General features: G+C 52.1%; 1 protein-coding gene across 3 annotated transcripts in view; it reads left to right on the top strand.

Moving 5' to 3' along the window:
* Positions 1 to 1733: 1733 nt before the first annotated feature.
* Positions 1734 to 15073, top strand: part of ZNF513 (zinc finger protein 513) — a 72260-nt gene continuing 58920 nt past the window's right edge. For 2 of the 3 annotated variants that reach the window (XM_040426860.1, XM_040426859.1), the window contains exon 1: positions 1734 to 1856. In XM_040426860.1, the coding sequence (XP_040282794.1) occupies positions 1817 to 1856 (40 nt within the window). In that variant the 5' untranslated portion in view covers positions 1734 to 1816. The remainder of the gene's footprint in view (positions 1857 to 15073) is intronic. The other variant, XM_040426861.1, reaches the window with a different exon arrangement.

The raw sequence follows: 15073 nt of genomic DNA, 5'->3' as shown, positions 1-15073 counted from the left end.
GGGGTGTCGTCATTACTACAGGGGCAGTGTATGGGGTGTCGTCGTTACTACAGGGGCAGTGTACGGGGTGTCGTCATTACAGGGGCAGTGTACGGGGTGTCGTCATTACAGGGGCAGTGTACGGGGTGTCGTCATTACAGGGGCAGTGTACGGGGTGTCGTCATTACTACAGGGGCAGTGTATGGGGTGTCGTCATTACAGGGGCAGTGTACGGGGTGTCGTCGTCATTACAGGGGCAGTGTACGGGGTGTCGTTACTACAGGCGCAGTGTACGGGGTGTCGTTACTACAGGGGCAGTGTACGGGGTGTCGTTATTACAGGGGCAGTGTATGGGGTGTCGTCATTACAGGGGCAGTGTACGGGGTGTCGTTACTACAGGCGCAGTGTACGGGGTGTCGTTACTACAGGGGCAGTGTACGGGGTGTCGTTATTACAGGGGCAGTGTACGGGGTGTCGTTACTACAGGGGCAGTGTACGGGGTGTCGTTATTACAGGGGCAGTGTACGGGGTGTCGTCATTACAGGGGCAGTGTACGGGGTGTCGTCATTACAGGGGCAGTGTACGGGGTGTCGTCATTACAGGGGCAGTGTACGGGGTGTCGTCATTACAGGGGCAGTGTACGGGGTGTCGTCATTACAGGGGCAGTGTACGGGGTGTCGTCACTACAGGGGCAGTGTACGGGGTGTCGTCACTACAGGGGCAGTGTACGGGGTGTCGTCACTACAGGGGCAGTGTACGGGGTGTCGTCACTACAGGGGCAGTGTACGGGGTGTCGTCATTACAGGGGCAGTGTACGGGGTGTCGTCACTACAGGGGCAGTGTACGGGGTGTCGTCACTACAGGGGCAGTGTACGGGGTGTCGTCATTACAGGGGCAGTGTACGGGGTGTCGTCATTACAGGGGCAGTGTACGGGGTGTCGTCACTACAGGGGCAGTGTACGGGGTGTCGTCACTACAGGGGCAGTGTACGGGGTGTCGTCACTACAGGGGCAGTGTACGGGGTGTCGTCACTACAGGGGCAGTGTAGGGGGCGTCGTCACTACAGGGGCAGTGTACGGGGCGTCGTCACTACAGGGGCAGTGTACGGGGTGTCGTCACTACAGGGGCAGTGTACGGGGTGTCGTCGTTACAGGGGCAGTGTACGGGGTGTCGTTACTACAGGGGCAGTGTACGGGGTGTCGTTACTACAGGGCAGTGTAGGGGGCGTCGTCGTTACTACAGGGGCAGTGTAGGGGGCGTCGTCGTTACTACAGGGGCAGTGTAGGGGGCGTCGTCGTTACTACAGGGGCAGTGTAGGGGGCGTCGTCGTTACTACAGGGGCAGTGTAGGGGGCGTCGTCGTTACTACAGGGGCAGTGTATGGGGTGTCATTATATGGGCAGTGTATGGGGTGTCATTATATGGGCCCCTATGACCCATATAACCTTTGTTCATTGCTATTTCGTCACTCTTGAATCATCATGACGTCACTGCTATAAGGGGCGGAGCTTCATATAGACCGTTGTACAGCGCTAAAGAGAGGTTGTGGCCTCAGCCACCAATCACATCACAGCTCTGTTGGTTACCAGGGTGATGAGCCGGTCGCTATGGCATCTAGTGCCTCTGTTCGTACTCGTCAGCAGGGCAGCCATTACCGGGTGTGGAGCCCTAAGGAACTACATCTCCCAGCATACCTCGGGCCAGCACCGGAAGTCAGCGCTCCGCAGCGGAAGTGACGAGAATACTCTTTCCGGCCGGAAACATGAGGGTGCCCAACTGAAGACTGCACACCGGAAATACCGAGAGCGGCGCCGGAAGTACCGGGGGAGGGAGGAGCCATGCCGAGGAGAAAGCAGTCCAACCCCCAGCCGGTGAAATGTGAGGGCCCCGCCGGTGTCTGTGTGTGGAAGTGTGCAGCCCGTGCCCTGCCGTGTACCCCCATATATACACCCCCTGTCCTGCTGTGTACCCCCATATATACACCCCCTGTCCTGCCGTGTACCCACATATATACACCCCCTGTCCTGCTGTGTACCCCCATATATACACCCCCTGTCGTTCTCTGTACCCCCATATATACACCCCCTGTCCTGCTGTGTACCCCCATATATACACCCCCTGTCCTGCTGTGTACCCCCATATATACACCCCCTGTCCTGCCGTGTACCCCCATATATACACCCCCTGTCCTGCTGTGTACCCCCATATATACACCCCCTGTCCTGCTGTGTACCCCCATATATACACCCCCTGTCCTTCTCTGTACCCCCATATATACACCCCCTGTCCTGCTGTGTACCCCCATATATACACCCCCTGTCCTGCTGTGTACCCCCATATATACACCCCCTGTCCTGCTGTGTACCCCCATATATACACCCCCTGTCCTGCTGTGTACCCCCATATATACACCCCCTGTCCTGCTGTGTACCCCCATATATACACCCCCTGTCCTGCTGTGTACCCCATATATACACCCCCTGTCCTGCCGTGTACCCCCGTATATACACCCCCCTGTCCTGCCGTGTACCCCCATATATACACCCCCTGTCCTGCTGTGTACCCCCGTATATACACCCCCTGTCCTGCTGTGTACCCCCGTATATACACCCCCTGTCCTGCTGTGTACCCCCATATATACACCCCCTGTCCTGCTATGTACCCCCATATATACACCCCCTGTCCTGCTATGTACCCCCATATATACACCCCCTGTCCTGCTGTGTACCCCCATATATACACCCCCTGTCCTGCCGTGTACCCCCGTATATACACCCCCTGTCCTGCTGTGTACCCCCATATATACACCCCCTGTCCTGCTGTGTACCCCCATATATACACCCCCTGTCCTGCTGTGTACCCCCATATATACACCCCCTGTCCTGCTGTGTACCCCCATATATACACCCCCTGTCCTGCTGTGTACCCCATATATACACCCCCTGTCCTGCCGTGTACCCCCGTATATACACCCCCCTGTCCTGCCGTGTACCCCCATATATACACCCCCTGTCCTGCTGTGTACCCCCGTATATACACCCCCTGTCCTGCTGTGTACCCCCATATATACACCCCCTGTCCTGCTATGTACCCCCATATATACACCCTCTGTCCTGCTGTGTACCCCCATATATACACCCCCTGTCCTGCCGTGTACCCCCGTATATACACCCCCTGTCCTGCTGTGTACCCCCATATATACACCCCCTGTCCTGCCGTGTACCCCCGTATATACACCCCCTGTCCTGCTGTGTACCCCATATATGCACCCCCTGTCCTGCTGTGTACCCCCCATATATGCACCCTCTGTCCTGCTGTGTACCCCCCATATATACACCCCCTGTCCTGCCGTGTACTCCCGTATATACACCCCCTGTCCTGCTGTGTACCCCCATATATACACCCTCTGTCCTGCCGTGTACCCCCATATATACACCCCCTGTCCTGCCGTGTACCCCCGTATATACACCCCCTGTCCTGGTGTGTACCCCCATATATACACCCCGTGTCCTGCTGTGTACCCCATATATACACCCGCTGTCCTGCTGTGTACCCCCATATATACACCCCCTGTCCTGCACCCCCATATATACACCCCCTGTCCTGCCGTGTACCCCCATATATACACCCCCTGTCCTGCCGTGTACCCCCATATATACACCCCCTGTCCTGCACCCCCATATATACACCCCCTGTCCTGCCGTGTACCCCCGTATATACACCCCCTGTCCTGCCGTGTACCCCCGTATATACACCCCCTGTCCTGCCGTGTACCCCCGTATAAACACCCCCTGTCCTGCACCCCCATATATACACCCCCTGTCCTGCCGTGTACCCCCGTATATACTCCCCATGTCCTGCCGTGTACCCCCATATATACACCCCCTGTCCTGCCGTGTACCCCCATATATACACCCCCTGTCCTGCTGTGTACCTCCATATATACACCCCCTGTCCTGCTGTGTACCTCCATATATACACCCCCTGTCCTGTTGTGTACCCCCATATATACACCCCTGTCCTGTGTACCCCCATATATACACCCCCTGTCCTGCCGCGTACCCCCATATATACTCCCTCTGTCCTTCTCTGTACCCCCATATATACACCCCCTGTCCTTCTCTGTACCCCCATATATACACCCCTGTCCTGCCGTGTACCCCCATATATACACCCCTGTCCTGCTGTGTACCCCCATATATACACCCCCTGTCCTGCCGTGTGACCCCATATATACACCCCCTGTCCTGCTGTGTACCCCCATATATACACCCCCTGTCCTGCTGTGTACCCCATATATACACCCCCTGTCCTGCTGTGTACCCCCGTATATACACCCCCTGTCCTGCTGTGTACCCCATATATACACCCCCTGTCCTGCTGTGTACCCCCATATATACACCCCCTGTCCTGCCGTGTACCCCCATATATACACCCCCTGTCCTGCCGTGTACCCCCATATATACACCCCCTGTCCTGCCGTGTACCCCCATATATACACCCCCTGTCCTGCTGTGTACCCCCATATATACACCCCCTGTCCTGCTGTGTACCCCATATATACATCCCCTGTCCTGCTGTGTACCCCCATATATACACCCCCTGTCCTGCTGTGTACCCCCATATATACACCCCATGTCCTGCCGTGTACCCCCATATATACACCCCTGTCCTGCCGTGTACCCCTATATATACACCCCCTGTCCTGCCGTGTACCCCCATATATACACCCCCTGTCCTGCCGCGTACCCCCATATATACACCCCCTGTCCTGCTGTGTACCCCCATATATACACCCCCTGTCCTTCTCTGTACCCCCATATATACACCCCCTGTCCTGCCGTGTACCCCCATATATACACCCCTGTCCTGCTGTGTACCCCCATATATACACCCCCTGTCCTGCCGTGTGACCCCATATATACACCCCCTGTCCTGCTGTGTACCCCCATATATACACCCCCTGTCCTGCTGTGTACCCCCGTATATACACCCCCTGTCCTGCTGTGTACCCCCGTATATACACCCCCTGTCCTGCTGTGTACCCCATATATACACCCCCTGTCCTGCTGTGTACCCCCATATATACACCCCCTGTCCTGCCGTGTACCCCCATATATACACCCCCTGTCCTGCCGTGTACCCCCATATATACACCCCCTGTCCTGCCGTGTACCCCCATATATACACCCCCTGTCCTGCTGTGTACCCCCATATATACACCCCCTGTCCTGCTGTGTACCCCATATATACATCCCCTGTCCTGCTGTGTACCCCCATATATACACCCCCTGTCCTGCTGTGTACCCCCATATATACACCCCATGTCCTGCCGTGTACCCCCATATATACACCCCTGTCCTGCCGTGTACCCCTATATATACACCCCCTGTCCTGCCGTGTACCCCCATATATACACCCCCTGTCCTGCCGCGTACCCCCATATATACTCCCTCTGTCCTTCTCTGTACCCCCATATATACACCCCCTGTCCTTCTCTGTACCCCCATATATACACCCCCTGTCCTGCCGTGTACCCCCATATATACACCCCTGTCCTGCTGTGTACCCCCATATATACACCCCCTGTCCTGCCGTGTGACCCCATATATACACCCCCTGTCCTGCTGTGTACCCCCATATATACACCCCCTGTCCTGCTGTGTACCCCCGTATATACACCCCCTGTCCTGCTGTGTACCCCCATATATACACCCCCTGTCCTGCCGTGTACCCCCATATATACACCCCCTGTCCTGCCGTGTACCCCCATATATACACCCCCTGTCCTGCCGTGTACCCCCATATATACACCCCCTGTCCTGCTGTGTACCCCCATATATACACCCCCTGTCCTGCTGTGTACCCCATATATACATCCCCTGTCCTGCTGTGTACCCCCATATATACACCCCCTGTCCTGCTGTGTACCCCCATATATACACCCCATGTCCTGCCGTGTACCCCCATATATACACCCCTGTCCTGCCGTGTACCCCTATATATACACCCCCTGTCCTGCCGTGTACCCCCATATATACACCCTCTGTCCTGCTGTGTACCCCATATATACACCCCCTGTCCTGCCGTGTAACCCCCATATATACACCCCCTGTCCTGCCGTGTACCCCCATATATACACCCCCTGTCCTGCCATGTACCCCCATATATACACCCCCTGTCCTGCTGTGTACCCCCATATATACACCCCCTGTCCTGCTGTGTACCCCATATATACACCCCCTGTCCTGCTGTGTACCCCCATATATACACCCCCTGTCCTGCTGTGTACCCCATATATACACCCCCTGTCCTGCCGTGTACCCCCATATATACCCGTGTACCCCTATATATACACCCCCTGTCCTGCCGTGTACCCCCATATATACCCGTGTACCCCCATATATACACCCCCTGTCCTGCCGTGTACCCCCATATATACACCCCCTGTCCTGCTGTGTACCCCATATATACACCCCCTGTCCTGCTGTGTACCCCCATATATACACCCCCTGTCCTGCTGTGTACCCCATATATACACCCCGTCCCGCTGTGTACCCCCATTTATAAACCCCCTGTCCTGCTGTGTACCCCCATATATACACCCCCTGTCCTGCTGTGTACCCCCATATATACACCCCCTGTCCTGTGTACCCCCATATATACACCCCCTGTCCTGTGTACCCCCATATATACACCCCCTGTCCTGGTGAGTACCCCCATATATACACCCCCTGTCCTGCTGTGTACCCCATATATACACCCTCTGTCCTGCTGTGTACCCCATATATACACCCCCTGTCCTGCCGTGTACCCCCATATATACACCCCCGTGCCCTGCCGTGTACCCCCATATATACACCCTTGTCCTGCTGTGTACCCCATATATACACCCCCGTGCCCTGCCGTGTACCCCCATATATACCCGTGTACCCCTATATATACACCCCCTGTCCTGCCGTGTACCCCCATATATACACCCCCTGTCCTGCTGTGTACCCCATATATACACCCCCTGTCCTGCTGTGTACCCCCGTATATACACCCCCTGTCCTGCTGTGTACCCCCGTATATACACCCCCTGTCCTGCTGTGTACCCCCATATATACACCCCTTGTCCTGCTGTGTACCCCTGTATATACACCCCCTGTCCTGCTGTGTACCCCCGTATATACACCCCCTGTCCTGCTGTGTACCCCCGTATATACACCCCCCTGTCCTGCTGTGTACCCCCGTATATACACCCCCTGTCCTGCTGTGTACCCCCCGTATATACACCCCCTGTCCTGCTGTGTACCCCCGTATATACACCCCCTGTCCTGCTGTGTACCCTGCGGTGCTCTTCCTCCTCGGTGTTCCCGCTGCTGGTCCTGGATTGAGTGGTTCCTGTGTCTCCATCATGTCCTCTGGTAGCGGCTTTGTCATTCCTCCACCAATACTCACCTATCAGGCTCCGTCCTCTGTCCGTTCTTCATCTCCCTTGAACCCATATACTCTTGTGTGGGAAATGTCTGGATGCCGTCACTGATGTGTTACTGTTTTTATCAATGAACAAAATGCAAAGAGAAGGAAATGTAAATCCTGTCAGTTTCTGGGGTGACCGCCTAGGGACACCTGCACAGTTTCTGAAGGCGCAGAGGTTGTTGTGAACATCTTGGAGAACTAAGCCCAGATCTTCTGGATGTAGGCCTGCTCAGATCCTTCTGTCTCTTCATGTAATGACAGGCTGGATGAGGCTCAGGTCAGGGCTCTGTGGGGGCCATATCATCACCTCCTTGTTCTTCTTTACACTTGGCTGGATGTTTGGGGTTGTTGTCCTGATGCAGAATACATCTGGAGCCAATCAGAAGCCTCCCTGATCTCAGCATCATCCAGTCTGTCTGGGATTACATGGAGAGACAAAAGTCTATGAGCAAGCCTACATTCACAGAAGATTTGGAGGTCTCCAAAGTACCTTCTGATGTGTACCCCAATATACAGATATATGCGCCCCATGTCCTGTGCCGCCCAGTGTATATATTTATATGTATATACCTTCAGTTACACACCGTGAGGAAGAGAAGTACTTGAACACCCTGCGATTTTGCAAGTTCTCTCACTTAGAAGTCATGGAGGGTCTGACATTCACATTGTAGGTGCGTTCCCGCTCTGAGAGACAGAATAAATTAAAATTCAGGAAATCACATTGTATGATTTTTACTGAATTTATTTGTCTTGCACTGCTGAACATGAGTATCTGAACACCTGAGAATCAGCAAGAAGTCTGGCTCTCAAAGACCTGTTACTGTGCCTTTAAGAAGTCCACCTCTACTCCACTAACTTAGCAGCACCTGTCTGAGCTCTGTAAAGACCCCTGTCCACCCCACAGTCAGTCAGACGTCAACTACTACCATGGGCAAGACCAAAGAGCTGTCAAAAGACACCAGAGACAAAATTGTGGACCTCCACAAGGCTGGAAAGGGCTACGGGGCAATTGTCAAGCAGCTTGGTGAAAATAGATCAACTGTTGGAGCAATTGTTAGAAAATGGAAGAGGCTAAAGACGACTGTCCGTCTCCCTCGAACTGGGGCTCCATGCAAGATCTCACCTCGTGGGGTATCACTGATGATAAGAAAGGTGAGGAATCAGCCCAGAACAACAAGGGAGGAGCTGGTCAATGACATGAGGAGAGCTTGGACCACAGCTTCAGAGGTCACTGTCGGTAGAACACTACGCCGCCATGGTTTCAAAACTAGCATTGCATGGAAGGTTCCCCTGCTCGAGTCATCACCTGTCCAGGCCTGTCTGAAGTTTGCCAATGACCATCTGGATGATCCAGAAGAGGCCTGGGAGAAAGTCATGTGGTCAGATGAGACCAAAGGAGAACTTGAGTAAAAAGAAGGATGAGTTGCATCCCAAGAACACCATCCCTACTGTGAAGCACATCATGTTTTGGGGGTGCTTTCTGCGAAGGGGACAGGTTGACTGCACTGTATTAAGGAGAGGATGAATGGGGCCATTTATTGTGAGATTTTGGCCAACAACCTCCTTTCCTCAGTCAGAGCATTGAAGAAGGGTCGTGGCTGGGTCTTCCAACATGACAACGACCCGAAGCACACAGCCAGGATAACCAAGGAGCGGCTCCGTAAGAATCATATCAAGGTTCTGGGGTGGCCTAGCCAGTCTCAGGACCTAAATCCAATAGAACATCTTTGGAGGGAGCTGAAACTCTGTGTTGCTCAGCGACCTCCCCGAAACCTGACAGATCTGGAGAAGATCGGAGTGGGCCAAAATCCTGCTGCAGACAATGTGTGCAAACCTGGTCAAGAACCGCAGGAGACGTCTGACCTCTGGAACTGCAAACAAAGGCTTCTGTACCAAATATTAACTCAGATTTTCTCAGGTGTTCAGATACTTATGTTCAGCAGTGCAAGACAAATACATTCTTAAAAAATCTTACAATGTTATTTCCTGATATTTTTGTATTCTGTCTCTCAGATGGGAATGCACCTACAATGTGAAGTTCAGACCCTCCATGGTTTCTAAGAGGGAGAACTTGCAAAATCGCAGGGCGTTCAAATACTTCTGTTCCTCACTGTATATGTGTGATGTATAACTATATGAACCGTACACGCCACTGTGATATCTTCCACGGCAGACCTGCCCCCCTTGGTGCATGCAGGATATTATATATTATACATACAGGTGACAGGGCGTGCCCGTATGAGAGCTCAGCTGCAGCCAGTCCGTGTCCGTGGTGCAGCAGCCAGTCTGCCAGGTGCACAGGTGGCGAGGAGAGACATTCAGGTTCCCACCTCAGAAGCTTGTGCCCTGTGGCTAGTAAATGGTTTTCAGTCTACAAGGCCCACACATGCCGGGGGTGCCGCAGCTCGTATATAGCTGGATGCTGTATACACTCACTGACAGAAATACACTGCACCCAGACTGGAAGGTTGGATTGCTGCAGTTCTGTCTCAGGTGTATGATTAGACACTGGGTCTTACCACAAGGGGACGTAAAAATGCTCCCCCCCACTGACATTTAAAAGGCTCCCAGGGGCCACTTTTGGGTAGTGTACCTCTTGGTGAGAGATCACTGGACTGAGAGAAGCCGAATGGTTGTTTTGACAAGTTTCCCGCCCTCTAGGCTGCCCTGCCGAAGCTGTTGGGAGCAGTGGTAATGTGAGGGCAGGCACACACGGTGAACAGGATCTGAACGTAGAGAGGATCTGCTGACAAGCAGCTCCCATTGTTTTATTGTCCGCCACCCGTCTCTGCCCGGACCATCTCCAGGAGCATAGCAGAAGGAAGTTTGGTGCCATGACACCCATTAAATGTCCTGTCATTGACCGCCAGCCACCGTCATCTTCTTTTGCAGCGGAGTTGTGAAAGGGGAAACCTGGACTGCTACAGACTGGAACCATATCATCTTTAGTGATGAATCCAGGTTCTGTTTGGGATCCCGGATTGGTCAGGTTGGAGAATGGAGGCCTCGTGGTGAGCGCTTCAATCCTGCATTTGCTTCCTCTTGTATCTGGGCTAGAGGTCATATCTCATCCTGTATCCAGGCTGGAGACCGTATCCCATCTTCTATCTAGGCTGGAGACCGTATCTAATCTCGTATCCAGGCTGTAGACCGTATCTCATCTTGTATCCAGGCTAGAGGCCGTATCTCATCTTGTATCCAGGCTAGAGGCCGTATCTCATCCTGTATCCAGGCTGTAGACCGTATCTCATGTTGTATCCAGGCTAGAGGCCGTATCTCATGTTCTATCCAGGCTGGAGACCGTATCTCATGTTCTATCTAGACTGGAGACCGTATCTCATGTTCTATCTAGACTGGAGACCGTATCTCATCTCGTATCCAGGCTGGAGACCGTATCTCATGTTCTATCTAGACTGGAGACCGTATCTCATGTTCTATCCAGGCTAGAGGCTGGATCTCATCTCGTATCCAGGCTGGAGACCGTATCTCATGTTCTATCTAGGCTGGAGACACGTAACTCATGTTCTATCCAGGCTGGAGACCGTATCTCATCTCGTATCCAGGCTGGAGACCGTATCTCATGTTCTATCTAGACTGGAGACCGTATCTCATGTTCTATCCAGGCTAGAGGCTGGATCTCATCTCGTATCCAGGCTGGAGACCGTATCTCATGTTCTATCTAGGCTGGAGACACGTAACTCATGTTCTATCCAGGCTGGAGACCGTATCTAATCTTGTATCCAGGCTGGAGACCGTATCTCATGTTCTATCCAGGCTAGAGGCCGTATCTAATCTTGTATCCAGGCTAGAGGCCGTATCTCATCTCGTATCCAGGCTGGAGACCGTATCTCATGTTCTATCTAGGCTGGAGACCGTATCTCATCTTGTATCCAGGCTAGAGTCCGTATCTCATCTTGTATCCGGGCTAGAGGCATTATCTCATCTTGTATCCGGGCTAGAGGCTGTATCTCATCTCGTATCCAGGCTGGAGACCGTATCTAATCTTGTATCCAGGCTGGAGACCGTATCTCATGTTCTATCCAGGCTAGAGGCCGTATCTAATCTCGTATCCAGGCTAGAGGCCGTATCTCATCTCGTATCCAGGCTGGAGACCGTATCTCATGTTCTATCTAGGCTGGAGACCGTATCTCATCTTGTATCCAGGCTAGAGTCCGTATCTCATCTTGTATCCGGGCTAGAGGCATTATCTCATCTTGTATCCGGGCTAGAGGCTGTATCTCATCTCGTATCCAGGCTGGAGACCGTATCTAATCTTGTATCCAGGCTGGAGACTGTATCTCATGTTCTATCCAGGCTAGAGGCCGTATCTAATCTCGTATCCAGGCTAGAGGCCGTATCTAATCTCGTATCCAGGCTGGAGACCGTATCTCATGTTCTATCTAGGCTGGAGACCGTATCTCATCTTGTATCCAGGCTAAAGTCCGTATCTCATCTTGTATCCGGGCTAGAGGCATTATCTCATCTTGTATCCGGGCTAGAGGCCGTATCTCATCTTCTATCCAGGCTGGAGACCATATCTCATGTTCTATCTAGGCTAGAGGCCGTATCTCATGTTCTATCTAGGCTAGAGGCCGTATCTCATCTTGTATCCAGGCTAGAGGCCGTATCTCATCTCGTATCCAGGCTGGAGACCGTATCTCATGTTCTATCTAGGCTGGAGACCGTATCTCATCTTGTATCCAGGGCAGAGGCCGTGTCTCATCTTGTATCCAGGGTAGAGGCCGTATCTCATCCTTTATCCAGACTAGAGGCCGTATCTTATCCTGTATCCAAGCTAGAGCTGACCAGTTGGGTCCTAGAGCCTCCTTTCAGTTGTACAGTTTTCCCAGTAATCTTCTCCTGTCCTCTAATATAATCTCTTACGTTTCTCATCGTTACAGTCACATCCAAGATGCACGTTTGTAAGCCATATTCAGGACATTAAAAAAAGAGGTCCTTCAATAGAGGGTGGGCACAAATCTATGTGTGATAAATGATAATACAGTTTTGTTTGCATTCAAGGCTATTAACCCGTTCGCTACCAGCGCCGTACATGTACAGCACTGGAGCGATGTGTAAATATGGTGCCCGCTTGCACGTACAGCGGGCGCCATGGCCTGCAGATCTCTGCTGTTTCAAACAGCAGAGACCTGCGGATAATTACCGTGACCGGCAATAATGCTGATCGCGGTAATTAAATGTTTTAGATGCCGTGACCAATTGAGATCACGGCATCTAAATGCGCAAAAACCCGGAAGTTCGCTTTCGGGCTTCCTACCGATGCCCCGTGTGGCCAATTGGGGCGTCGGTAGTTGTGCCAAACACTTTCAGCCTCGCATTTTTTCTTTGCTTCTCTTACCCAAAAAAATGTGATCAAAAAGTCACGCACACTCCAAAATAGTATCAATAAAAACTACAGATTGTTCCGCAAACAATGAGCCCCTAAACAGCTCAGTAGACATAAGTATAAAAAAGTTATGGAGGTCAGAATATGGTGATAAAAAATAAAGAAATGTCAATGTATTTTTACACTATTTATGACCAAAGAAACCAACTAATAACCCCAAAGGGAATGAAGAGAACACTCATATAAAATATATGCAGTTTTATTAATACATGAAATATACACAAAATGACATAAGGCACAAGGTCATGGGAGGCCGGGACGCCCCGTGTATCGGGGCAACAATCCCCACCCTCGCATGTACCGTACTAACAGGGAAACAAACCAGAGAATCCAAGGATACTGAACCACACACTGATGGGTCTAATGTAAGTCACCCAGAATAACATACGACTAGATGCAAATCCAAAATGTGCATAGTGTCAACTGCTACCAGTACCGTGTTACACCAGCTCATGAGAGTTGTAATGGCCTGCACTGGTTAGACCCAGCAAAAAGTCTGGTCGCAAATACACTGCTCAAAAAAATAAAGGGAACACAAAAATAACCCATCCTAGATCTGAGATAATTAAATATTCTTCTGAAATACTTTGTTCTTTACATAGTTGAATGTGCTGACAACAAAATCACACAAAAATTTAAAAATGGAAATCAAATTTTTCAACCCATGGAGGTCTGGATTTGGAGTCACACTCAAAATTAAAGTGGAAAAACACACTACAGGCTGATCCAACTTTGATGTAATGTCCTTAAAACAAGTCAAAATGAGGCTCAGTAGTGTGTGTGGCCTCCACGTGCCTGTATGACCTCCCTACAACGCCTGTGCATGCTCCTGATGAGGTGGCGGACGGTCTCCTGAGGGATCTCCTCCCAGACCTGGACTAAAGCATCTGCCAACTCCTGGACAGTCTGTGGTGCAACGTGACGTTGGTGAATAGAGCGAGACATGATGTCCCAGATGTGCTCAATTGGATTCAGGTCTGGGGAACGGGCGGGCCAGTCCATAGCATCAATGCCTTCGTCTTGCAGGAACTGCTGACACACTCCAGCCACATGAGGTCTAGCATTGTCTTGCATTAGGAGGACCCAGGGCCAACCGCACCAGCATATGGTCTCACAAGGGGTCTGAGGATCTCATCTCGGTACCTAATGGCAGTCAGGCTACCTCTGGCGAGCACATGGAGGGCTGTGCGGCCCTCCAAAGAAATGCCACCCCACACCATTACTGACCCAATGCCAAACCGGTCATGCTGGAGGATGTTGCAGGCAGCAGAACGTTCTCCACGGCGTCTCCAGACTCTGTCACGTCTGTCACATGTGCTCAGTGTGAACCTGCTTTCATCTGTGAAGAGCACAGGGCGCCAGTGGCGAATTTGCCAATCTTGGTGTTCTCTGGCAAATACCAAACGTCCTGCGTGGTGTTGGGCTGTAAGCACAACCCCCACCTGTGGACGTCGGGCCCTCATATCACCCTCATGGAGTCTGTTTCTGACCGTTTGAGCAGACACATGCATATTTGTGGCCTGCTGGAGGTCATTTTGCAGGGCTCTGGCAGTGCTCCTCCTGTTCCTCCTTGCACAAAGGCGGAGGTAGCGGTCCTGCTGCTGGGTTGTTGCCCTCCTACGGCCTCCTCCACATCTCCTGATGTACTGGCCTGTCTCCTGGTAGCGCCTCCATGCTCTGGACACTACGCTGACAGACACAGCAAACCTTCTTGCCACAGCTCGCATTGATGTGCCATCCTGGATAAGCTGCACTACCTGAGCCACTTGTGTGGGTTGTAGACTCCGTCTCATGCTACCACTAGAGTGAAAGCACCGCCAGCATTCAAAAGTGACCAAAACATCAGCCAGGAAGCATAGGAACTGAGAAGTGGTCTGTGGTCACCACCTGCAGAACCACTCCTTTATTGGGGGTGTCTTGCTAATTGCCTATAATTTCCACCTGTTGTCTATCCCATTTGCACAACAGCATGTGAGATTGATTGTCACTCAGTGTTGCTTCCTAAGTGGTCAGTTTGATTTCACAGAAGTGTGATTGACTTGGAGTTACATTGTGTTGTTTAAGTGTTCCCTTTATTTTTTTGAGCAGTGTATAACATATAAACAGAGCGAGGGCACGGCAGTGGTAGACATACTGGAAAAATAACTAGGAGTGCGTCAATTACCCATAACGCGTGGAAGCATCGGAGGTCTGGACAGAGCCGTACCCCGACGTGCGTTTCGCC

This window comes from Bufo bufo, chromosome 4 (assembly GCF_905171765.1).
Source record: "Bufo bufo chromosome 4, aBufBuf1.1, whole genome shotgun sequence".
In the NCBI taxonomy this organism is placed as follows: Eukaryota; Metazoa; Chordata; class Amphibia; order Anura; family Bufonidae; genus Bufo; species Bufo bufo.
The sequence above is the reverse complement of the archived record's forward strand: the minus strand, read 5'-3'. Positions and strand labels throughout refer to the sequence as shown.